This window comes from Pseudonaja textilis, chromosome 2 (assembly GCF_049901715.1).
Source record: "Pseudonaja textilis isolate UNSWEBS1 chromosome 2, rPseTex1.2, whole genome shotgun sequence".
Classification (NCBI taxonomy): Eukaryota; Metazoa; Chordata; class Lepidosauria; order Squamata; family Elapidae; genus Pseudonaja; species Pseudonaja textilis.
Window position 1 is genome coordinate 198,303,363 of NC_141991.1, and position 25,625 is coordinate 198,328,987.

At 33.2% G+C, this 25,625-nt stretch overlaps 1 protein-coding gene across 4 annotated transcripts in view; it reads left to right on the forward strand.

The window, feature by feature from the left end:
* DAPK1 (death associated protein kinase 1) overlaps positions 1-25,625 on the forward strand; it is a 71,554-nt gene that overhangs the window by 38,305 nt on the left and 7,624 nt on the right. For 2 of the 4 annotated variants that reach the window (XM_087926802.1, XM_087926803.1), the window contains exons 6-23: positions 1,317-1,365; positions 1,463-1,489; positions 2,718-2,870; positions 4,056-4,101; positions 4,771-4,860; positions 5,400-5,492; positions 7,486-7,605; positions 7,971-8,069; positions 8,346-8,444; positions 8,918-9,016; positions 10,566-10,763; positions 11,435-11,632; positions 14,888-14,986; positions 15,083-15,117; positions 17,275-17,431; positions 18,137-18,214; positions 19,715-19,937; positions 24,899-25,087. In XM_087926802.1, coding sequence (XP_087782928.1) covers positions 1,317-1,365; positions 1,463-1,489; positions 2,718-2,870; positions 4,056-4,101; positions 4,771-4,860; positions 5,400-5,492; positions 7,486-7,605; positions 7,971-8,069; positions 8,346-8,444; positions 8,918-9,016; positions 10,566-10,763; positions 11,435-11,632; positions 14,888-14,986; positions 15,083-15,117; positions 17,275-17,431; positions 18,137-18,214; positions 19,715-19,937; positions 24,899-25,087 — 2,052 coding nt within the window. The remainder of the gene's footprint in view (positions 1-1,316; positions 1,366-1,462; positions 1,490-2,717; positions 2,871-4,055; positions 4,102-4,770; positions 4,861-5,399; positions 5,493-7,485; positions 7,606-7,970; positions 8,070-8,345; positions 8,445-8,917; positions 9,017-10,565; positions 10,764-11,434; positions 11,633-14,887; positions 14,987-15,082; positions 15,118-17,274; positions 17,432-18,136; positions 18,215-19,714; positions 19,938-24,898; positions 25,088-25,625) is intronic. The other 2 variants (XM_087926804.1, XM_087926805.1) reach the window with 1 other exon arrangement.

The following is a 25,625-nucleotide window of genomic DNA, read 5'->3' on the forward strand; positions in this document are numbered from 1 at the left end:
TAACAACTTAAAATTAAAAAATCCAAGAATTGAAGTAAGGTGAAATGAAAGAGAGCTAAATAAAAATGTCTGGGTATTTTTAAGTACAAATATAAATTAGTATTAAGCAAAAGCAGAAAGAAGTGGAGGCAATATGCAATTTTAACTTATTATCTACTGACAATAAGCCACTAAGTGGCCATAAATATTTCTAAAATAATCTTGACTTTTTTAATAAGTTGAAATGACAATGTAGTATGTTCTTATATTACAGTACCTACAAGCAAAAAGAAACAATGCATAAATATATTTTCAGAAAGGTTGACAGATTTCTGTACTTATTTTAGTACAGCATAAGCAAAAAAGGAAAGTACCACCTAAATAGAAACCGGCAAAGGTTGCAAGATGTTGTTACCTGCCCAGAGTGTGAAGGTAGCAGCAGCTGGCCTGGCCTGCAGCAGGCTTCTATTTGCCTGGTGGGCTGGGGACCAGGCTGAAGCCTCCAGAACCTCCTGCACCCTCCGAGGCACTTTCACATTCCATTTAACATGCACAATTGCTTAATGACCACAACTGGCAGAGCTTTGCTTAATGATCAAGATTCCTAATTGTCACTAGTCGAGGACTACCTGTAGTTTTTCTATATGTTTTAATAAGAAGAAACAATAATTATTACACACAAGAAATTAAAATAATAAATTGAAATCTGATTTCATACATACACATCCCAAGAACATCAGGTAAACAATATAAGCAAAATAACAGTACTGTATAGCAAGCATTTAGGAGAATATTTATTGTAGATTTTCAATGTATAGTCTGTATTGACTTATGATTCTCAAGAATTGCCTATTCGCAGTTTGTAAGATTCAGTCCTGCTGAATTCAGTTAGGTTTCCTCTCTGGCAAGCATGTATTTATAAAATTGGAGCCTTAATGGCATGTCCAAATAGAGCTAAAGTGGATCTAGTTTTGACTACCTCCCACCTAATCAATAGAAATGTGACATTTGAGAGTAAATGTACAGATTTATGGCAAATTTCAATTGAACAGTTGTTAAAGTTTCCATCAGGATATATTGAACAAATGCATTCTGCAAACAGAGATTTTAAATAATTAATGTACTTTCTTAAAATTAATATAAATTGTTCCAGCTGTCCAGTGCATTTTCCCTCACTCTTTCTAGAAAGTGGAAATTAGATTTTATGTAATGTTTATAGCTAATATAATGTATCTATGAATATTTCAGCTGCCATACAGAACAAATATACATATCAAACTCTATTATTTATGGCTATTGTTGTTTTTTAAAAAACTAACAAATACTTTATTTCTTAGCTCCTGAAATAGTAAACTATGAACCACTTGGTCTTGAGGCAGATATGTGGTAAGTTCTCAATTTTTTCTGGCATTTGTTTGTAATTTACATAGGAGGCTTTTAGCACTGAAAAATACATTTCTCCTTCTCCCATATTTCTTTGCAGGAGCATTGGTGTAATAACTTACATTCTGTAAGTATCAACATCCTAATGTGTGTGTTTTTGTAATTACCTCAATATTATTTAGTCCTGTAACTGATAATCTCATCTGTTTACAGTCATACAAATCTTCTTATGAAATTAGCTTGAAATACTTGCAGAAATAGTTACATGAAAACATACTTCAATATATAGTGAATGGAGTTGTAAACTGTATCAAGCTTTATTTTGATATTTGGGAATATAACTTTGTATGTCTTTAATGAACTTTTTCATCTCCATGAAGTGAGAAACCTGAATATTGTTAGATTCTACTCCAGCCAACACAGAAAAACGGTCAGAGGTTTAGGGTATAATCTGAAGGACCATGGATTTTACATTTTTAAAATATGATTTTAAAAACAGATATAAATTATTTTAAATGTCTCTACTTCCTGGTTTAATGATTAAAGAAACTTATTTGAAAATTGTTAAAAATCCTGGTGCTTTAGAGAAAGAGATGGTGGCAGTAACAGTAAAAGTCTATTTTGAATGACGCAAGTAATGAGTCACCATTTTAGGTGCCTCCAAAATGAGCATTTTTATCAAGCATCCTTTTTATTGTAAATTTGATGAAAGAGATAAACGGGGGGGAAACAGCTTGTTGAAGCAGCAGAGACAACATATAAAGAGATAGACTGGAGAATAGTTGTTCAACAGGAAACTTGCTTTGCCTCTTTTAAATGAGCTTGTGTTTTTTTAAAAGCAACATACAGAAGAAATCTGTACATTTTAAAAGGCAAGATCAAATTGGGAGGAATCTGTGTACCATTTTTGGCCTGCAGCATTAAGCACGACTGAAACTACAACAGAAGAAAGCAAGCTGTGATTTTTCCACCTCCCACCCTTTTTCTATGTGAAAGTGAAGGGGGTGGGAATGTTAAAGTAATATTAATCAACTTGAATTGAAATTATTACAGGGCACATAAATTTATTTGATAGGTGGAGATAAAAATATTATTTTACAGTTTTAAGGGTTTATTTGTATTTTAATTAGTAATTTCATTAGTAAAAAATAATTTTGATGTGATTCATCCCATTGTGCAGATGTCTATGCTCAAGGCATAACCATTTTAAACTTATGTCTCTGTTTATTTATTCCAAATACTCTGAAATAATGTTTAATTCCTAATTTACATACTCCAAATAGATTTTAGAACTGAGATGTTTCTATTCAAGTCATGCAGCATCTTATTTACTGTGCCAAAATTAATTTTTGCAGATTAAGTGGCGCTTCGCCATTTCTTGGAGAGACAAAACAAGAAACGCTAGCCAATGTATCTGCAGTGAATTATGACTTTGAGGAAGAATTCTTTAATAATACCAGTGCTCTAGCTAAAGATTTTATAAGGCGACTTCTAATAAAGGACCCAAAGTGAGTTTTTTTCATTGGTTATTTGTGATGGGTATGATCTTTTTTTTAAATTTTATGCTTTAGATTATGCTTCTAAACCAAGCTGGCATATAGCAGCCGCATCATTAGGGCCACTTAACGAACATCATGAGAACATCCAGTAAAGGGAGGTAGAGGTTATGGGTATAATACAGGTAATCGTCAAGTTATAACCACAATTGAGCCCAAAATTTCTATTGTTAAGCAAGAGTTGCTAAATGTATTATGTCCCATTTTACATTCTTTTTGTCATGGTTGTTAAGTGAACCACTGCAGTTGTTAAGTAAATCATATGATTAGTAAACAAATCTGGCTTCCCCCATTGCCTTTGCTTGTCAGAAACTAGCTGAGAAGGTCGCAAATGATGATCACATGACCCAAGGACAGTGCAACTGTCACAAATACATGCCAGTTGCCAAGCATCCAAATTTTGATCATGTGACCATGGGGATGCTTCAACAGTCATAAGTGTGATAAATCACTTTTTTCAGTATGATTGAATGGTCACTAAACAAATGGTAGTAAGACTACCTTTTCATCAATTCATCAACTGGTATACTCACCTTCTAACTGCATTGCATACTTCTAGCATGATAACCCAAGTGCCTTCTGCAACAAACTAATTGGAAATATTTATGTTTCTAAATGTAAGCTTTATTTCTTTTGAAACCAGTGACATGTTTGCTATTTCGTTGTCCTGGATTTCATTAAATTAACCCTTTGAAAAAAATTGCACTGAGACACTAATGATTATTTGTTTTTAACTTATCATATTCCAGTATTAAATGGACAAGTTTTAATGAAGTTTCATGAAGAACTCACCAGGATCAGTACTGTGTGATGTTGCTAGAGCTAATATGATATAGTGAGTTCATAGGTTACTAAACTGAAAATACTAGAGTTGGACTAAAATAGGGGTCTTCAAACTTGACAACTTTAAGACTTGTGAACTTCAACTCCCAGAATTCCTTCTCCAGTCACGTTAGCTCAGGAATTCTGGGAGCTGAAGTCCACAAGTCTTAAACTTGCTAAGTTTGAAGACCCTTGGACTAGAAGATAACTTTTAAATCCTGCTCAATGGGTTTACAGTTGTAAAATTATAAGTAGGTGAGGAAAATAGAATAAGAGAGTTGTATTGCCTTAATTAACTTGTTTCTCATTTAAAAGGAAGAGAATGACTATTCAAGACAGCTTGCAACATCCATGGATCAAGGTTAGCATGTAACACATAAAATTAAATTGTTTGATTCTGTTTGCCTATTTTATTGCTCCTATTTGTTTTTTTTTTTTTTTTGCATACAAGTATTTTCTTGCTTCCTCTAAGGCACTGACCGAATTGTTTTCTTCCTATTTAGTGTATTTTTAATAGTTATTCTAACCCTTGAACCAAATCAATTTGCCCTGTATTATCAAAGAGGAAAGAACCCATTAGAAATATAGTATAAACAGAAGATGATCCATAGGAATTACATGTCAGAGAAAGTCATTTATACTGTACAATGTTTACTGCACACTTGCATAAAACAACTGCTTATGAATATTATGTAGTTGACAGGCAATAAATTCTACCCTAATTCTTCTTCTCCTTACACTAGGGATTATAGTATTTTGTAGTTTAGTTTAGTTTCATTGCACCTTGTACAACAAAATTAAATGCCATCTTCAGTGCACATTGTAACTATAAAAATAAAACACAAACAGACATCCTTTACATTCTATACAATTGAATTGAAAACCCTGATATTGCATTAATGTTGTACTATACATAGTGCCATTACCTCCTAAATTAACATGAATTTGAGAACCTGGACTATAACTGTAACATTTGACAACCTTGATCATGACAGTAGCATTTCAAAGTGTTATTTTAATTTTCTTGCAGCCAAAAGATACTCTGCAAGCCCTGAGTAGAAAAGCCTCTGCAGTAAATATGGAGAAATTCAAAAAGTTTGCTGCACGAAGAAAATGGAAAGTAAGGTTAATAATTATTTATGATAATGTAGTTTAGCTTTGTCTTTGGGGTAAAATATACAAGAGTATGTGCTATCATAACAAACATATTAGAAGACTGATCAGTGGCTTAATATAATATAAGCATTCAATTTTCTGTCTCTTGCTTTTAATTAGTAATAATGCAAGATCATCTGTCATTAATCTGAGCAATGTAAGTTTCTAAACATATGCATTTCCATTGTAGCTTGGGAGGAAAAGGAAGTAACCAAGTTGTAAGAATGAGATATGCATAAAAATTTCAAAAGCAATAACATACCACAAAGAATGTCATTACTACCAGAATGGATATGAGATGGAAATATCTGTCTCTCGATATAATTACGATTTTTGACACTTAACAACTTGTTCTAAGCTGCTTCTCATTAAATTTTTGAATTGCCAACAAACTACAAATCATTATTTAGTAACCTACATTTTAATATATCATTTTCCAATGATAGATCTCATGTGACATAAATTTTCTCAGAAATAAATGTTTGCTTCTTTTTTTAATAAAAGCAATCAGTGCGTCTAATATCATTATGCCAAAGATTATCAAGATCATTTTTGTCCAGAAGTAACATGAGTGTGGCCAGAAGTGATGATACTCTGGTAAGTAGACAAATGCAATTTGATAATTTCCTTATGAAATTTTGGATGTAGTATAAAATGTTATATGCAAATCAGGATTCAGTTTTATTCAACTGTATTGATAAATTGAATTTCAGATTTCATAGGGATTACTAGTAAAAAATTAATGATATGTCTATCAAGCAGCCACCCCCAAATTTGGGGTGTATGCAATACAGCTATCATAAACATAATTGGCAAGGTGGCCAGGAATCTTGGGAGTTGGTCTGAACCTTAAAAGTATCTTGATAGACAAAGCTAATATATTTGAGCTTCCATCTCAGTTTTCCAATCTTTATTTTATGCACTGTTTGTGCATAACAGCTTTAGCTTTATAGCTTTAATATACTACTACTGAAAAAGAAATTAGAAGTAGCCCTCGACTTACAATCACAATTGAGCCCAAAATTTTCATTGCTAAGACAATTGTTAAGTGAGTTTTGTCTCATTTTACAGTCTCTCTTGCCACAATTATTAAGTAAATAACTGCAATTATTAATTAGTAACATGGTTGTCAAGTGAATCTAGCATCCCCACTGACTTTGCTTGAAGAAAGTCACAAAAAGTGATCACTTGACCTCAGGACACTGCAACCATCACAAATACATGCCAGTTGCCAAGTGTGCGAATTTTGATCATGTGACTATAAGGTTCTGACAATCATCTTAAGTGTGAAAAATGGTCCTAAGTCATTTTTTTCAGGATCATTGTAACTTTAAACTGTCACAAAAGGAATGGTTATAAGTCAAAGATTACCTGTATCTTTTTCTTGGTTAAATTAAATGCAGCTTATCTACTACACTGAGCCAAGTTGTGATAATTTGTATGAAGTTTTGAAATGAGCCAGACATACTACCATTTGTATGAGTGAAATGAACCAGACATAACTACCATTTAAAATTCTAGATTCTTACAGTAAATTAATAAGAATTTAAAGAATTCACAGCAAAGTTATAACAATATATTATAGAACAGTGGTCCACAACCTTTCTGGCTTGGCAGCCGGGGGAGAGGGGATAGTTTCTTGTGATGGCAGGGAACTTTGTGCACGAGCACAATACGGCTACCACTTGCATGACGGGAGTCTCACCAAACACTTGCACACTGTCTGTGCATCCTGGTTCCAAACAGACCGAAGGAATCCCTACCATAGAAAATTAAACCCAGGAAGCAGCTTTTTCAAGCCTAATATAAGGTCTACTAGATAACTTAGAATTAAATTAGAATTTATCTTCACATAAAATTTACCTTCTGAAAGAATGTAACAGTTATTTCAATTCAGCTCTTTGTAGCTCTTAGTAATTAGGATAGTTTGAAAATATATAATTCAGTTACAGTTACAATTTAAAGCAGACTATATTGCCTTTATGTTGCCTTTATATTGCCTGTTCAAATGTCTAATTCAATTTGGATAACTTTATTTTCTTAAATAATTGCTATATGTACTGAACAAATTGGTACTTGAAAAGGAAAAGTATAAGAAATTTTGCAGAGTGATCCTTTTTTCTTTTTGTCCATCTGCTGATTTTCTAATTATTGTAAATATGATTTCTACTAGCTGGGGTACTTTTTAAAGCCAATTCAATTACTAAACAAACAGAATTTCAATCCTGACCTCTTGTGACATAAGACATAAACATAAGTCTACTGTTGCAGCACTGCAAAATGGACACTTTACGAAAGTAAAAAAGCTCCTTAGATTAGAACAAAGTTGCTACATGTTAGATGTTTGCAGTGACACAGAAGAACTCCTTTGAAGACCGAGCCGTTTGAAAATGCATGGTTCTAATGCATATAATGTAGCAGCACAGTTCCTATTAAGAATATGTAGTAATCCTGTCAGAACTGCAATATGGCCCTTATTTTGCTTTGTTTGCTCCTTGTAGGGGTACTTATTCCTCAAATGAATTATCTTTTTATTTCCTATTCCCCCCTCCATTTACAACTTTGTGCTTCATTTTGCTTAATTTATGAGGACGAGGAAGATTCATTTGTAATGAAGGCCATCATTCATGCTATCAATGATGACAATGTTCCTGGCCTTCAGCATCTTTTGGGGTCTTTAACCAATTATGATGTCAATCAACCAAACAAGGTATGTTGTTGTCTGCTCAGTGCTTAAAAATATGAGGGAAAGATTTGTTTTATCTTTTTTTATATGATAACAGAATGTTTTATAATATACTGGAGAAAATGTGCATTATTTTCTAGTATGCTGTTAATGTATTTAACATCAAGCATACATCACTGCATTGATTCATCTGTGATCAAATCTTTGTTACTTACGTTTTCTCCCCAGATTTAATAGAAATAAATCAAGCAGTATGAAAACATCTCCAAAATAAATAAGAAAATGTATTATATAAGTTCAAAACTGAGCACTATTAAGTCTATAGTATTATGTTCTAATTGTACTGCTATGGAATCCTTATAGAATTCCTCATTATTGTTTTTCCCTAGCATGGAACACCTCCATTTCTGATTGCTTCTGGATGTGGGAATATTCAGATGCTACAGTTATTTCTAAAGCGAGGTGCCCGCGTTGATGTCCAGGATAAGGTGGGAAACTGGTCATTGCTAATAAAATAAAATGTGATATATTGATAGTGTAGCGTAGAAGGATAGAGATTAAATATCTGTGTTTTATAAGTAATCATTGTACATTATGAACATTGTTTTAGTTAATTCAGGTTCAAATTACAGTTTTGCAAGTTCCTCCGTTTCAATTAATGACCTGTATCTATCTGACATCAAACTAATTCTGAGGATGTATACAACAAATTGCTCAAATTATGTATGGTTTTGTTGATTACTACCATAAAATATTTTGGACAGGCAGGATCCAATGCAATATACTGGGCATCTCGGCATGGTCACATAGAAACTCTTAAATTTCTCCATACAAATAAATGTCCTTTGGACGTTAGAGACAAGGTAAGGAAAAACGTTTCTATTTTTTAATTTAAAAAAATTCCGCATATTCTAATTTTTAATAAGCTACATTGTTGTTGGTAGGCACATTTCAAATTTAAGAGCAAGTAATGGAAAATCTAGTTTATTCATAGAATATTAGCCGTGGTAGGAAGAAAAGGGAAAAAAACCTTTTGAAAAAGGGTTTCAGCCACCTGTGGAGAAGAGCTGCTTTAAGGATGTTCTTTAGCTACTCCCATGTATCTAGTTTTTCTGTATTTCCATATTACACTTAACCATAAAATACAACCATATTTTGTTAAGCATGTTGTGCAATCGTAACCTGTATTCTTTCTAGTGAATTATGCAAATGAATAAAATTAAATTAGTGGAGTTAATCATTGGAAATTGTATCATGTAAATGCAGTCATAATGTAGGTATTTTCAACAGACTGTTATAAGAAATAATGTTTGCTTGTGGTTGTCTTCTAATACAGGCTGGAGAAACTGCACTCCATGTAGCTTCTCGATATGGTCATGTTGATGTAGTTCAATACCTCTGTAGCATTGGATCGAATCCTAATTTTCAAGATAAAGTGAGTAATGAAAATTAATTGATACAGATTTTTTGTAACATGAAAGTAGCTTCTGAAATGCAAATATAATTGTGACTTGCTTTCTTATTTAAAATGATTAAAGTCAGAAATATAAAAAGCTTGCCTTTGTAATAAGTCAGAATTTTGGTCCTCTACTATACCTTTTTCTATACAATATCACTATTCAGGCTTGAAAAGAATGTCAACTTTAAAAGCTCTCTCTACATCATTTCACAGGCTCTGCACTATATACTAATTATTTAAAACACCTAAGAAAGTCAATCTTACTAGTTGTGAAGAAATAAGACCTGATATAAATTTGAAATATTGTAGAGAACTAGCCAATCTTGGGACCAATTTCTTAATTTATAATTGTCTAGTTCAATCGCTTGAATTAATTAATATTATGAGTTATAGTCTGTATTATCCAATAATACATATTATCTAAGTTGAAGTCTGTAAATGTTGACAATTACTGCATGTATGCATGCATTCTGGACTATAGAATTAACTATTGAATAAACACATCAGTTATTGAACCGGTAACTTATTGGAAGAATCAGAAGCTGAATCATAGTTTATACACAAAATTCAAACTAGTAACTAAAAATGTCCAAGGTTAAAATTGCAATAATGAATCAGGCCTATGATGAATTTGGAAGCTAGTAATTTTTTTAGTTAAAAGCCTGGAACTACAACTTTGTACGCCTGAGATTTTAGAAACCTAGCCAATGTTCAATGGTAGCCACTAAAGAGACTCTTGGAAAGATCTTATTGCTGGGTGGTTCTTTCTTTTCAAAGGATCCTCCTCTTTTTGTTCCTGTCTGAGTTGTGCGTGCATGTGTGTATATGAAAAATTCATTGTGAACATATGAGCTGGAACCACTGATTGTTTTGCCCCACCACAAGGCCATAATATAGGTTGAGTTGAAAGGGCATAGTGATCTAAAGTCACACACGTGAGTTTCTGTGGCTGAGGATAGACTTAAACCTGGGCTTCCTGAGTACTAGTCCAACTTCTGAAACATTATACCATGCTGGACAGTTATTCACACGATAGAATATTAATATAGGGAAGGGTCCTATAACATCTGGAGCTGTAGAGTTAGATTTGAATAACAGAATAACAAAGTTAGAAGGAGCGTTCCAGACAAATGACTGCCCAATCTCTTCTTAAAACCTTCAGTGATGGAGCAGTCACAGCTTCTGGAGGCAAGCCATTCCACTGATACAATTATTCTCACTGTCAGAAAATTTCTCCTGATTCTTGGTTAGATCTGTCCTTGATAAGTTTCCATTTGTTACTTCCTGTCCTTTGGAGAATAGGTTGACTCCCTCTTTTTGTGACAGCCCCTTAGATATTGGAAAACTGCTATCATATCCTATATTTATAGAATAGCATATGAAACATGAATAAATAATGACACGGAATATACCCAGGTGACTTATTAATTGAGCCAAATTTAAATTAGCTTTTTAAATAGTGGTAAGGCAAAAAGAATGTCAGACATAACTTTATTAATCTAAGTCCTTCAAAATTACTTTATAGGAAGAAGAAACTCCTTTGCACTGTGCTGCTTGGCATGGCTACTTTCTTGTTACCAAAGCACTTTGTGAGGCAGGCTGTAATGTGAACATTAAAAATAAAGAAGGGGAAACTCCACTTTTGACAGCTTCAGCTAGAGGCTACCATGATATTGTGGAATGCTTGGCAGAGCATGGAGCTGACCTTGATGCAACTGACAAGGTTAGTTCATGGTTGAATGAAAAACATTTAACAAGCTTTTAAGTAATACAAAGCTTTCTGTATTGTGTTCTTCAATACCTCTTTGGATACAGTAGTCAGTATTTATTATTAAATAAAGATATTTAAATAAAAAACTAAATTCGCTCATAGTAACTTTAAGTGATATCTCTCACTTTTTGTATACCAGTTCATTTATGTGGAGAGGCCCTCTGTAGGAGAGCTCCATTGCAAGCATTCACCTACAGAGCCAGCTAGAGGTGGTTCCTCCCAAAGTTATGGCAATTCCTCCTACTCATTTGCTTTAATTTCAAACATTTGCTTTTGTTATCTTTTATTACCATGTACTGAACAAATGTAAATAAACCACACACATTTTTAGATAGTCATTTGGGAGAGAAAATGTACCTTATTTTTGCAGAAATATGGTAATTCTGGAAAGGATGCCCATTTTTTTTCTTGAAAATTAGATCTCTTGAAATAAGTGATTATTAAATTAAAAAGGCAAAAAATCCTTATTTTGCTGTAGAATACATCCATAACTATAGCCATGTAACATATTCCATATCTATATCTACATATTACAGGTATTGCCATAATAGGTCTGGAGATATATACAGTCATAGAAATTTTGTTTTCTGCAGAAGAAGTAGTTACCTGTGTTTATGTTTTAGGATGGACACATAGCCCTTCACCTTGCTGTACGAAGATGTCAGATGGAAGTAGTAAAAATGCTGATTAGTCGGAAATGTTCTATAGATTTTCAAGATAGACATGGTAACACTCCTCTTCACGTAGCCTGCAAAGATGGAAACGTTCCCATTGTAATGGCACTCTGTGAAGCAAACTGTAACATCGATATAACAAACAAGGTAATAAAAATAATAAATGTAATATAAATATTTATCATGAGTGTTCGTTAAAATACTTTTTTTAATGAACTACATTTATATTTGGGAAGAATACAGGATTTTATTTTTGTGTAGTACCTATGTTTTAAAGATATAAAGGGATTTTTCCCTACAGCCACTAGAACAAATAGGAGAATAAATATTGCATTGTATGATGCCATCAGCATCTCTTTGCTAGCTTTCCTAATGAAAACTGCTTTTTGGCCTTTTTTTGAAACTATTATCAGCTTATTTGGTTTTGAACTTTTGAAGCTGTATTATCTTGCATAGGTATCTCTTCCATGTCATTGTCATTAATAGGCAGTGTAGGCTGTAGGATGGATTGGATATAATTAGTATACATCTGTATTTCCAAGTTAGTTACTCAGTCATATTTTTCAATAGCAGGTACATGAGTCCTTCAAACTTTCTTTCAACATAATTATCAAGCTGTTCCATTCTGTGTAGCAAGTGGAATAAGAAGATGAAGTAAACCAGTATTGAATTGTAAAAAAAAGTGTATGGTTGATAAAGGATAGAAGAATTATTATGTTTTATAAATCAGAAAGAGTGATGAAGATAACCCTATGACAAACTCTATTTTTTTTCTTTTTCTCTTTTTTCTCAATTAATCACAAACAGCTGTCAGATAATATTCTTTAGCATTTCCGTACACATTCAAAAATTAGTAATGCAATGCAAAAAATATCTGTTCTTCTAGTAATGATATTTAAAAGCTCAATACCTCATATACTTGCTTTGTGAAAATGCATTAATAAAGTGCATGAAATTGGAAAAAAATTAAAATCTAAATAACTATTTTGATTGACTGAATTTTCTTATAGGACTATTTTCCATGGTGTTGGTAGATGATGAAAAAAAGAGACAGATTTGGATGTCTAGTGTTGTATAATGAACAACATCTGAATAATGAAACTGCCGAAAAAAGTAGTTGATTTCAAAAGCATTAAGGAACATTTTTGAATTTTAGAGAATTAAATAGAATTGCTGTATAGTTTTGTCATCTAAAATAAAACCCTGTGACCTTCTGTGCTAAAACTTCAAAATGAAAACATTGGATTTTTGGCTGATCCCATAAAATCATATATTTGGATCATTTTTAAGTGTAAATGTCACCAGCTGCCAAGTAAAAAGTTTATGTAAATGAGCCCTCTGTCTTCTTCTAATCTACTAGGATAATCTTGACTGAGCAATTAAAACCAGAGCCATGCTAGAAACTGTTTATCGGGAGAGCAGAATTAAAAGAAAACAATCTAGCTTTTGTTGTTTCATTATCTTAATCTTTGGTTGGTCCAGATGATTTGGCACAAAAAATTTTGTGGAGTAGTACATGGAAGGAATTTGGAATTGGTTCCAAAGGAAGATAGATGTTTCCAAATAAAGGTTGGCTTGTGGCTGCTTTTATTCAACTTCTTCTGAGAATAACTTTAAGACAAATAAAGCAACTAAGTTTGGTATAGAGTTCTAGAAAGCACATAAAACTCACAAAAGCTTAGAAAGTAAATAATTGAATTACATTTTTTTTCTGTGACTGTTTCACCTTAAACACATGATGTTCTTTGCAGATTCTTATTTTTCTTGCTATGCACCACCTGGATTATTATCTGATGATTTATCTTAAACCTATTTCATTATATATCATCTTCCTGCCAGAATCCTAATTCCACAGAATTCATAAACTGTCAGGAGATTAGTCCATTTGTCAGGTTTTCCTACTGATATACTGTATATTTAATTGGTAGATTCATCTTGCTTCCTAATGTTCAATTGATTTCAAGTCATCAGTACAGAATAAAACTATTGAAAAAATTCAAAATTCCAGGAACTTCTGCTATAATGGAAGAGCAGAATACATCTTTACTGCAACAGAAATTAAAACAGAAAATGGAAATTCCCTCGTTTATCTTATACAATGAGCTGAGTTATCCTAATATTTATTTGTCATAATTCACTAGCTCATCATAGACCTATTTTGAGTTTGTGGGTTTTATTTTTATTTTTTAGTGTGAGGAAGTTACCTTTTTCGTAGTTGTCCTACTTCACTTCAGATTAGTAGGTAAGACTAAACCTTAAAATAGATTGAAAGCTCTTTGTATGCTATAAATATACCTTGGAACACTTTATGCTTGGCTCAATAAATCTGTGCACTTTGTAGGAGTTGTCTGTGTAGCTGAAATTATAGTAGTACATATATAAGTCTAGACAGCTTTAACTAATTGCTATCATCTGAATTGTAAAGATGGAAGGTCATAGCATTTTTAAGAGCAAGAATATAACAGTGCATGAAAATTTAAAATTAATTTTTAATTTCTAATGTAAGTAAAGTTTTCTCACTTGGCCAAGAAGAATTGAAAACCAAATGTGCATCTGAGATGATAAGCTGTGCTGTTGTTCTAGTTGTTATACTCTTATGTGTATGCCTGTAAAATGGGTATTTTATGGGACTTTTCCTATTATAAGTTGCTTGATATCACAGAATTCTTTATTGGCCAAGTGTCATTGGAAACACAAGGAATTTGTCTTGGTGCAAATGGTCTCAGTGTACATAAAGAGTCAAGAATCATAAGGTACAACACTTAATAATAGCCATAGAGTACAATAAGCAATCAAATCATACTAGGAAACAGTCTATATAAGTTGTAAGGATACAAGCAATGAAGTTACAGTCATACAGTCACCAGTGGGAGGCGGTGGGTGATAAGGAATGATGAGAAGATGAATAGTAATAGTAGTGCAGACTTTGTAAATAGTTGGACAGTGTTGAGGGAATTATTTGTTTAGCAGAGTGATGGCATTTGGGAAAAAATTGTCCTTGTATCTAGTTGTTTTGGTGTGCAGTGCTCTATAGCGTAGTTTTGAGGGTAGGAGTTGAAACAGTTTATGTCTGGGATATGAGGGATCTGTAAATACGTATTTTCACAGTCCTCTTTTTAATTCATGCATTATACAGGTCCTCAATTGAAGGCAGGTTGGTAGTAATTGTTTTTTTCTGCAGTCCTAATTATCGTCTGAAGTCTGTGTCTGTCGGGTTGCAGAATCAAACTAGACCGTTATAAAGGTGCAGATGACAGACTCAATAATTCCTCTGTAGAATTATCTTTCAACTCTATATATTTCAACCACTGAGGACGTATTTTTCTTTGCCAACTGACCACAAAATGAATTTGTAGATTTACTGGTTTATTGTTTAGCAAAAACATCATGTTTCTTTTATAGTATGGGCGAACTCCTTTACATCTGGCTTCAAATAATGGAATCCTTGATGTGGTCCGGTACCTCTGCCTTAGCGGGGCTAATGTGGAGGCTTTAACAACTGTAAGTAGGACCTTTTTGTTTTCTGTTTATTAAGCAATTTTCTATTAAAAACTATAGAGTCCTTACTATTCCCTGAGTTCAGCTATTTGTTTGCAGATGGTTCATTACCCTACTAGAGAACATCAGTGCAGGTGAGTGAGGGGTTTGTTCTTTGTTTATATAGCTTGCTCTGACAGTTTTGAATTGGCAGGGAAACAGTAAGCTACATGCATTTGCATCAATAAGTTTAAATCTGGCTATATTGAATCTTTTTGAAGACATGCCCACTTCAGTGTTGTAAAGGATGGGATTTCATTTTTAGTATTGCCAGAGAAATCAGCCTTTATATAGTCTTTCTTTCTTCTACATTGGTAGTCATAACAAGGCATTTCTGACAACGTAGTCTTATTATTATAAAACTAACAGTAAGTAATTATTAACTTGGTCCATTTACGGCAACTGAAAGGCAATCAACAATATTGCATAAAGAAATCAAGACACAGGATTGAAAGGGTAAATAGCTTCTGCCTTTTAGGATCAGCCATCAACAATATTCTTAAGAAATAGACCACAGACTAGCACTTTACAAAGTAGTCATGAAGGCTTTGGAAAAAATATGCTTTTGAACTTAAAGATTCCTGAGAATACCAAGGATAGCCAAGAAAACAACAAATGGAAATGAACAAAATCAGCCCAAGGTTTTCAAGAGACAAATGAGCTCCCCTGAGAAATCTATAATGTTGAGAAATGCAGAAGGAAGTAGAAGAAGATAATCAGCACCAAGGTGGATTAACTCAGACACTATGGCATTATGTTCACCAAGGACCAGGCTAGGGACAGATTTTCATGGGGAAAATCTACGTGATCGCTAAGAGTTGACACCAACTTAATGGCACATAATCAGAAAATATTGAATTATAGAATTCTGTGGTGCTTGTAAACATGCTAACATTATCATCAAGAAGCAAAATAGGGCTAAAAAAAGGCTAAGTTTAGGAAAAAAGGCATTGGAGATTGGGGAAAAAAATCTGATTATTTTAACACTGTAAATTAACTTCTAGTAATACCAAGAATGGTAACCACTAATCTATAATGCTTTAGGCTTAAATGAATGTTACATTGTACACAATCCCTGCATTTTGGATAACATCCTCAACTAGTTATTTCTGTTCTTACGTTTGTGCCAGCCAAAATAGGAAATTTAGATCCTTATTTGCATGTGTGTATTTTTAGCTATCGCTTATGTTGCCTTTGTTGATCTAATTATTCTTCTTAAAGATATGGAGGGATAAAAATAAATACGAATTGTTCCAAGCTCTTGAATCTGCAAATAAAATAATTCAAGCTTGCTAAAAAAAACAAAACACCAGATCCTCCTGGAAATAAAAGCTCTAAAAATATCAGAATACTGCTAAACTTCAGATAATGTTGTGGGGAAATCATATTTTAGCCCTTATGCTGATTTGTATTTCTGATCAGAAAGATTTTGACATTTATTAACCTCCATAAAACTATTAATCTAGGCTGGGCAGCATGGAGCATTCTACTACTTTATGTTGTCATGAAATAAAAATACCTTTTAATTCTTCTAATGTTTATTTCCCTAAACCTATAGAGTACGTTACAACCATTTGAAAACATTAATTAGTAGTTGGCCCATTATCTTCCATCCACATTAATATACCTGAAGATTTCATTTTAATATTCTGTTTATATCATTGTGAAAGCAATCAATGCATCTCTTCGTTAAGTACAGGTAGTCCTCAACATACAACAGTTCATTTAGTGACATTTGAAGTTACAATGACATTGAAAAAAGTGATTTACGACCATGGTCACATGCAGATGCTTGACAACGGACTCATTTATGACAATTGCAGGGTCCCAGAGTTATGTGATCCTCTTTTGCAATCTTCTGACAAGGAAAGCCAATGGGCAAAGCAGATTCACTTAACCATGTTACTATTTTAAGAATTGCAATGATTCACTTAACAAAATTTTCCCTTAGCAACATAAATTTTGGGCTCAATTGTGGTTGTAAGTTGAGGACTACCTGTATGTGTGTCTGTAGAACAAAAATAATAATTAACACATCACTCTCAGTTATTATTATTTAAAAAAGCTAACATTCAGCTGAAAACTTCAAGCTCGGTACCAGGGGTATCCTTCATAGAAATAATGGCTATATTTTAAGCATTGCTTAGATCGATGCTTATAAGGCAAAAGCTGCTAAGTGTTACAACTATGATGCATGTTTGGTTTCAGTACCATTACTATAACTGAGTCATGTTTAATTATGACTTCTGTAGGACTATCCTTCTCCCTCAAGTCTTTCTTTGCTGCTTCCTAGTGGTTGGGAGGGGAGATGTTCATGGGAGAGATGAGCAAAGAAAATCAGGAATGTACACAAGAGTTTACAATGGTGCTTACAAGTTTGTGAACCTTTTGAATGTTAAACATTTCTGTGTAAGTATGACCTAAAACATTGTCGGTTTTCCACAAAAGTCCTAAAACTAGATAAAGTGAATCAATTAAACAAATGTCTCAAAGCCACTTTATTCATTCCTTTATTTATTGAGGGAAATGATCCGGGGTTGGGCTAAGAGTTTCAGGTGATCAGGTGTTACAGAGAGTAGGTACCACAAGTGAGAAGACATGCTTCTTGGCATTCTTTAATTGACTGCAGCCAGAGTGTGCTCCTTCTGCCAGATTTGGTAAAATAGGAGAGAGGTGGCCCTTTAATAAATTTATTAGTTAAATAGTTAAATAAAATGTTGTGCTTCTTATAAGCTTTAAACATACCTTTCAATACCTTGCTTCCTATTAATTCAGTAAAAGCCATACTTCATCATCTTCTAAAGCATTTTTGTATTGCTCACCAAAAAAATAGAAAAACACAGTTTGAGAAAGTAGAAAGTTGTTTTAAAATGTTAAACTTTAAACATCAATTATCAAATAATTGTAAAATGATCTAGAAATGATAAGATATGTGATCTAGAAATGAGTAAATAGTTATGATGCTAAATACATTAAATGTTCCATGAAAATATATTCTAATCTGTTTCTTTCTGAAACTTTATTTTCTAACAAACCTGAAATCAATAGAATGATGGTACTTCTTCAGACATGAACAAAAATTCATTTTAACTGATTTTTTTTGTCTTCTAATAGGATGGAAAAACAGCAGAAGATTTGGCTAGAGCAGAGCAGCATGATCATATAGCTAGTCTGCTTACAAGGTTGAAAAAGGTAATGGAATGAAATTGCACTATTTATATTTAAATTTTACCCTGTCTTTGTGTTTTTCCATTTAAGTAAGTTCTCCAAGCATCTTGTAATAAGCACACAAAATGACTTATAATGAAGAATCAAGCTTTGTATCACTTCTACCTAACATTTTAAAAGGCATTATGAAAAAAAAAAAAGAAAATTGGAAATGGTGATTATCTAATAATTTTTTGTCAGTTCTCAATTTGACAAAGTTCTGTAAGAGTCTTGGGGAAATTCTGGAAATCAAGTAAAGATTTGGCAATGAATACCTTAATGATAAGAGAATCTTAGTTTTAGTTTAATTATAAGATAAAAATGCAGATAATTTTTATATTAATTGAAATTGCTTAGTGAAAAAAGCAGAAATTTAATTTGAATAGTAATAATGGCTTAAAAATCAGTATAGCAGGTTAACTCTGCTCACACTGCCAGGAATTCGATTCCTTTGATCCTAACAGGCTCAGGTTGACTCAGCTTCCCATCCTTCCAAAGTCAATAAAATAAGGCCCCAGATTTTGGGGAGCAATATGCTGACTATACCACTTAAAGCGGGTGGTAAAGCACTGTGAAGCGGTATATGTCTTAAGTGCTATTGCTGTTTAGCCATAACTTACAAAGCCTATAAGTCACAGGGAGTTAGGTGGCATATAAATATCTAACTGGCACATATGAGTGTGAAATCACAGTTGCTAATTTTTTTAACTACTGTTCACCTTCATATACATTGAATTCTTCTCAAGAACCTAGGACGTCATAATGTATTGGTGTATATGCACTGATCCAAGCATTGTAGCCTTTTGTAAATGCCAGATGTAAATTTTGTCAATGCACAGATTTTCTAAATGCCATTCGATATTTTTTTATATGGCCCCCGGTGTGCCAATAATCACTGAGACCACCATAGTTGCTTTATGCCATAGTCTTTAGATAGTCTCCAAAGTTTGTCATCTGTTCTTATTATTCTTATTATACCATCCATTGCCTTATTCATTCATTGGATTTGTACAGACACCCATTTCGCATTTCACATACATGACTCTAGGCAGCTAACAATAAATTAGTTAACCAAATAGTATAAAAAATAAAACGTATAGCAGCTGAGCAATCAGTGAACTATACCCATCTAGTTTAGAAATCTTAAGAATGCCTATCAGTTCTCCCATCTCTGTTAAATAGTCATGGAATAAGCTTTTGATAGGCATGGGCATCCTTGTAGGCATGGCCATGTTGGTTGTATTTTTAATGTATTATTTTATTTTTGTGTTACTTGTATTTAATTCACTTTGTTTTAAACTACCTAGAAACATAAGACTGGGTAATTAATAATATTGTTAGTTAATTAAATAATGATTTGTTATTTTAATCAGAATGTTAAATCTGGATAGCTGTCCTTTTTAAAAAAAATACATTACGAAGTATATTTAGTCTTAATATTTCTCATCATAACTTTGTGTCTGATTTAATCCGTTTTATCTTTAGGATACACATAGGGCATTATTCATCCAGCATCTTAGACCTACTCATAATCTACAACCAAGAATAAAAATTAAACTCTTTGGCCACTCTTCATCTGGGAAAACAACTCTTGTGGAATCTTTAAAATGTGGACTACTAAGAAGCTTCTTCAGAAGGCGCAGACCTAGGCTCGCTTCTACAAATTCTGTCCGATTTCCTCCTTCACCTTTATCTAATAAGCCAACAGGTACCACTTTTAAGGATGTTTATTTTGTGCTATCAGCACTGGAAAAACATTATGATAAGAATAGCTCTTTTCATTTTGTATTTATGGTAGTGTGGCCACATTCTGTAATGCAATTTTGCACTCCTTTGTAAATGGAGGCTGAATGGAATGATTCTTTTTAGAGAGAAATGTACACAATCTATGCCATCACAAAAACCAATGCATACTCAATGGATGAAAAGTTGTACTTTAAAGTATTAGAGCACTGTCAGTGAAATTTGTTTCACTTTGTTAGACAGCTTGTGTTCTGTTTCAGTGATACATTAAGGTAGTAGTATTTGGTCTCACACACCAAGGTGATCACCAGGGCTTAAGATGGATAGTAAGCTAAACTATAGAAAGCTGAAAAAGCATGTCTAAAGTTAGTAATATCAAACTTTTGCCAATGAAATAGCATGATTGTCTCTCTCTAGATACTATGAGTCAAGCTCAATCCAAGAGCATCTTTATGTTACATAATTATTAAAAGATTTTAAATGGGCAAGGTATGAGAAGCAATAATACACTGAAATTCATTATAGTTAATTGTGAAGAAAATACGTTTTTCTACTGCCCAAATGTTTTTATAATACAAGGAAAATGCAATATCCCTGAGGCATATATTTAGCCTTCAGTAATATATTCAGCAATTATATTTGAAATAAATAAGTGAAATAATTAGTAAAGCTATGCTTCTGAATTGATTGCCTTAGCTAAGCCTTTCACAGCAACAATAGTCAAATTGTTAAGTAAGGCTTCTGAGAACAGAGATTGTTAGTCTTAAGGCACCCCCCCACCCCCCACCCCAAAAATGAGATTTATTTATTTGCCAATCTTGAGCTATCACAAAAGCTTTATTCCACATGATAAAAACCAAAAGCTTTCAAGTTTTTTTTTCCAAGTGATATCTCATAAAACATCAACATTTCACAACGTCTTACAAGATTTGGGGGCAGGAAACCTGGGAATTATGCACAATTGTACACTGTGTTAATAAAGATTGCCAACTATACCATTGCAAGAAAAACAACAACAGTGTGACTCCTTTTCCAATGGCTTCTTTTGTAAATTAGAAACAAAATAGTTTATATTCCATGGTGATCGTAAGTATTTTTAAATAGCTTATATTCCATTGTGATCGTAAGTGTTTTTATAGTTTACACTATTATCTTTTAAAACAAATCTCTTCTATGGGTTGTTGTTTATAGCTATTATGCTTGAGAACTTCCAATGAGCTGTTTTTTAGGATTCTTTTTTTCACTTAACTATAAGTATTTTAACAGATCATACTTTCCATAGGTGGAAATCTGCATGATAAATAAGATAAAGTTTTTCTTGTAAAGCATCATGGTTGCTTTTACTCTGAACAGATCCTTTATATTCAGGCTGTCCAACCTTGACAACATTAAGAGTCGTGGACTTCAATTCCAGAATTTCCAGCAGCATGTCCACAAATCTTAAAACTTGACAAGTTGGACAGCCCGAATATAAAGGATCTGTTCAGAGTAAAAACAAGGTTTCAAAATTGGATAGGAGGTAAGTTCCCATTGCTTGTTTAATTCTTTAGACTTTAATGTCTGTTAAGAGAAGATAGATCGGGTCAAGACCCTTGAGAAAGAAGCTTCATTTAATCACCATGCCTACCCAAGTGCCTTATTTCTTCATTGGTTCAATGTGATCAAAGGCTAAAAATATTCTGCCACATTTTGAACAGGTTATTGTCAGACTTGGGTGTGTCTACAGATGGGGAATCAGAATGCTAAGAAATCTGAAAATTAAATCCTATGAAGAATATTTGTAAAACTGACCAAAGAATAGGGAAAAAAAGAGTTTTATATGATAACTATATTGAAATATCTAAAGTGTTGTCACATACTATACAAAAATACAACATGAGCATTCTTTGTTGCTCTAGAAGAGAGATTAGAGCCACTAAATGAAAATTGCATAGAGCTTTATTTTAGCTTAAGAGTAAGAAAACTATCCTAATCTAACTAGGTTATCTAAACAGAATGGTAGCTTAGTTTTGATGTGATGAATTGTTACCTCAAAAATTGCTTCTTTCCAGGAACAAGGCTTGAATATCTGGAAATAACTTTCTCCATTTCTTTTATTTGGAGCTTGCCAGTGTTTGCTTTTATTGGGATACAAAATTGAATGATAGTTACTGGCCTTCTTGGAAAAAAAATCACTCAAAACAGAATACAATTTTGAGATGTGATTCCCAGTGAATTACTGAAAACTGATATTAAGCAGCTTGCCTCAGTTTTGCTGACTCTTTTTTGACAAAGGCCATTCCTTTTGAATTCCTGATGATTGAATGCAGCATTAGCCTGGTCCACCTGGAAAACAGGGATAGAACTGAGCCAGTCAGCAACCAGAACATTGACTTCAATAGTAAGATCAAAAAAGAATATGCATTCCATCCCTGTTGAAATTATGACATTGGTTGACATGCAAGTCAGACAGGAGATGAAAATCTGAGCCACATAATAAATCGTTCCATCTGGTGAAGAAATTGATGTATTGTTTCCATATATTGATAAGGATTGCAGATCACTATATGCTCTTCAGTTAAAAATTTGAAAAGATGCCCTTTGGATTCCTCAATATATTTGTTGGGCTTTTGATCCTTGGAATGAAGGGTGGCCTTCTTTGACACACACTTTTTGTTCTTTTGACTGAACCCTTGGCCTCTGTCATATTCCAGACCTTTTATATTAGAAATGAGTAATTGGAAATTAACTTTGATTAAGGTTCTGTGGGTAAGGTCTGATCATGTTGCCTTTTGAAACAGAAAAAAAACCTGAAATCAGTGGGTATTGGAGCAGACCATCAAAGTCTAGAATATTCTGCTGTGCAACCCTTTTGTTCTTCTTTGAGGCATCATAACAGCTGCATCCTTTGGAAAATTCATGCACCAATTTCAAAGGTTGCACCTGTTTGTTAACACAACTGTGTATACATACAGTCATTTAACTTCATTATCAGTTGGCAGTTAGTGTTTCAAGGACAGATGCTTCACTTGCACTAAAACACTTTGAATCTATGTTCCAATGTTTAGTATACTACTATTGAGCATAACTTTTGCCCCTTCTTATCAGAGTTAACTTGAGGATCATTGTATCTACTATTTATTTAAACTATTTAAACTATTTACTGTTACCTGGACTTCACATCTAAGAGTTTTCTCCTTACCTGTAGTATGCTAAATTTATTACTCTCAATGTTTTTGGAAAGAAATCATGCACTTAATACATCTGGTTGTGTAGAATCAGAAAACATCCTTTTCTGTGGGGGTAACCACTTTAACCTATTAATATTTTTTCTTACTACTATAGTAGTAAGGCAAAAAAACAATATATTAATATATAATCCAGTTTATAGTGAAAATCCCTAAATTATGTTCTATCTTTCTCTGTATGTAGTCAAAAGTTATATATAGTCTAAGAGAAAGTTTAATATTAGAATCATGATCACTTGTCAATGGTAAGATTTTATATATTTATTATAAATATATAAATTTACTGTTAGATTTGCAGTATATTCCTGCTTTTTGCCACAGAAGTTGAAGGACCCCCTCTTAGTTTTCCCCACAGCAGTAACCTTGTGAGTCAAGTTTGGTTGAGAGAAAGTGGCTGACCCAGTGGCCTTTCTAATTCGGCATCTTAGATGTTTTAATCTGCAGTGTGCTAAAGTTTAATGCTGTATAAAATGGTCCAGTAGTATGTACAAAGACCATTTCTTTGATTCATACATTTGGAAAATATATTTTCAATTGTATATATGCCATATTTTCAAGGTGTGAGCAAATTCCCTGCTTTAAACAGATTTTATCTTTCATCTATCTAGAGAAAAGGAATGCATTTACTGAATACACTGAATTACTTGCCGCTAAGGCTGAAACTGAAACCATTAGTCCATGCCTATCCTCTCTTCCTACTCAGATTATTTCAATCATTAAGACACTTCTTAATTTCTTAAGAGTTAAAGATTAAAAGTTTTTAAAAGAGGTTTGCAGATGATCCTGCTCATCTATATTAAAAATATAAAATGTTTTTAACATATTGGTGTATTAATTTGGTTGTCTACTAGAGGTTAGAAGAGTACAAATATATATAAAAGCAAGTTAAGGCCTATCAGACAAATCTCTGTTTATTCCAAAGCAAATAGTTTCTTTGATGATACAGACTAGCATATTGATATTCTAAGCGTGAAAGTACTTACAAATTGGAAGAAGCCCCTGATCAATTTCAGATTTCACCTTCCAGTTCAGTGGTTATAGCACAGTGTATACTGTTCAGGAGAGTCCACTATCCTCATTCAAGATTTACTGCAGAAAAGAAAGGGTAAACAAATTGACTTCATAATCATCCACATGGATGCACAGTGGACGTGCAGATGGGAGTTCTGATGTTCATTAAATGAAATTACATCAAATAATTAAAAACCCAGGTGTTTGGGCCAATCAGTCTCTCTCAGGCCAAATCACCTCATAGGATTGTTCTTGTGGGGAAAAACAGGAGGAACAAGAAAGAATATTACTTATGTTCACCACCTTATGTTATTTATAAAAAAATAATAAAGATGGGATAAAAAATAAAAATAGGTATTTGTAGGGCCTAAAGTTGGGAAAGGCTAAATACAGAATTACAGCAATAAATAATTTCTGCTTGGGAACTCTATAGATTTTGCTTACTTTCTTTTGTTTTTTATTCATAATTGGGAATATGAGGAAAAATGTGCAAAAAAGGGGCTGTTCCCCCAAGCCTAAGTCTTTTCTAAGGAAAATGGATGGCTCTGACTACAGATGGCACTGGGACTTTTCATCATCTTACCAAGCCTGCACTCTTATCGCTTTTAATTCTATAGAGTTTGAAATCATTAAGTAGCCAATTTTCCAAAGTTTGTAATCTTTAATTTATATTCTTTCTCTAATCCAGTTTCAGTAAGTATTTCAAATCTGTATCCTGGCTGTGAGAATGTTAGCGTGAGAAGCCGAAGCATGATGTTTGAGCCAGGACTGACCAAAGGGATGTTGGAAGTATTTGTTCCTCCCTCTCATCATTCTCACTGCTCCATGGATGACCAGTCCACAAAGGGCATTGATGTGCAGAATGCTTATTTGAATGGTAAAGCATAAACTTTGGTGCATTATAAGTTTAGTTTAATATCACTGGCACGATCTTTGGTGCAAACAAGTTCTACTTTAACCTTTTTTTTATGCATTGCCTTAAATATTTTCAGTACTTCAGCAACATTTACTTTTTTTGAAACTTGAATATGCAAAGTTCCACGTAATAAATAGTAAGCTCATTATAAGCAGCATAATCAGTGCTTAAATCTAACTGTAGCAAGCAGATGCTATGGTGCACATGAGGCCAATCCCAGGAAAAAAACAGTTGAATTTAAGAAAAGCTACATTTGCACCCTGTGAGCTCTTAAGTACCTTTTTGCCTTTGGATTCCCTCCAAAATGCTTCATGGTCTTAATGATCACTTAATTTCAATACATCTGGAATTAATTTTAACACTAGATTTTGTGCTTAAAACAAGCTACTTTTTTCACTGAATTTATTGTGGCACTTTTTAAAGACATCTACAGGTTAATTTTGAATAAGGTAAAAGTGGATGGGGAGGAGATCTGAATGGAATCTTATAGGTAGTTTAT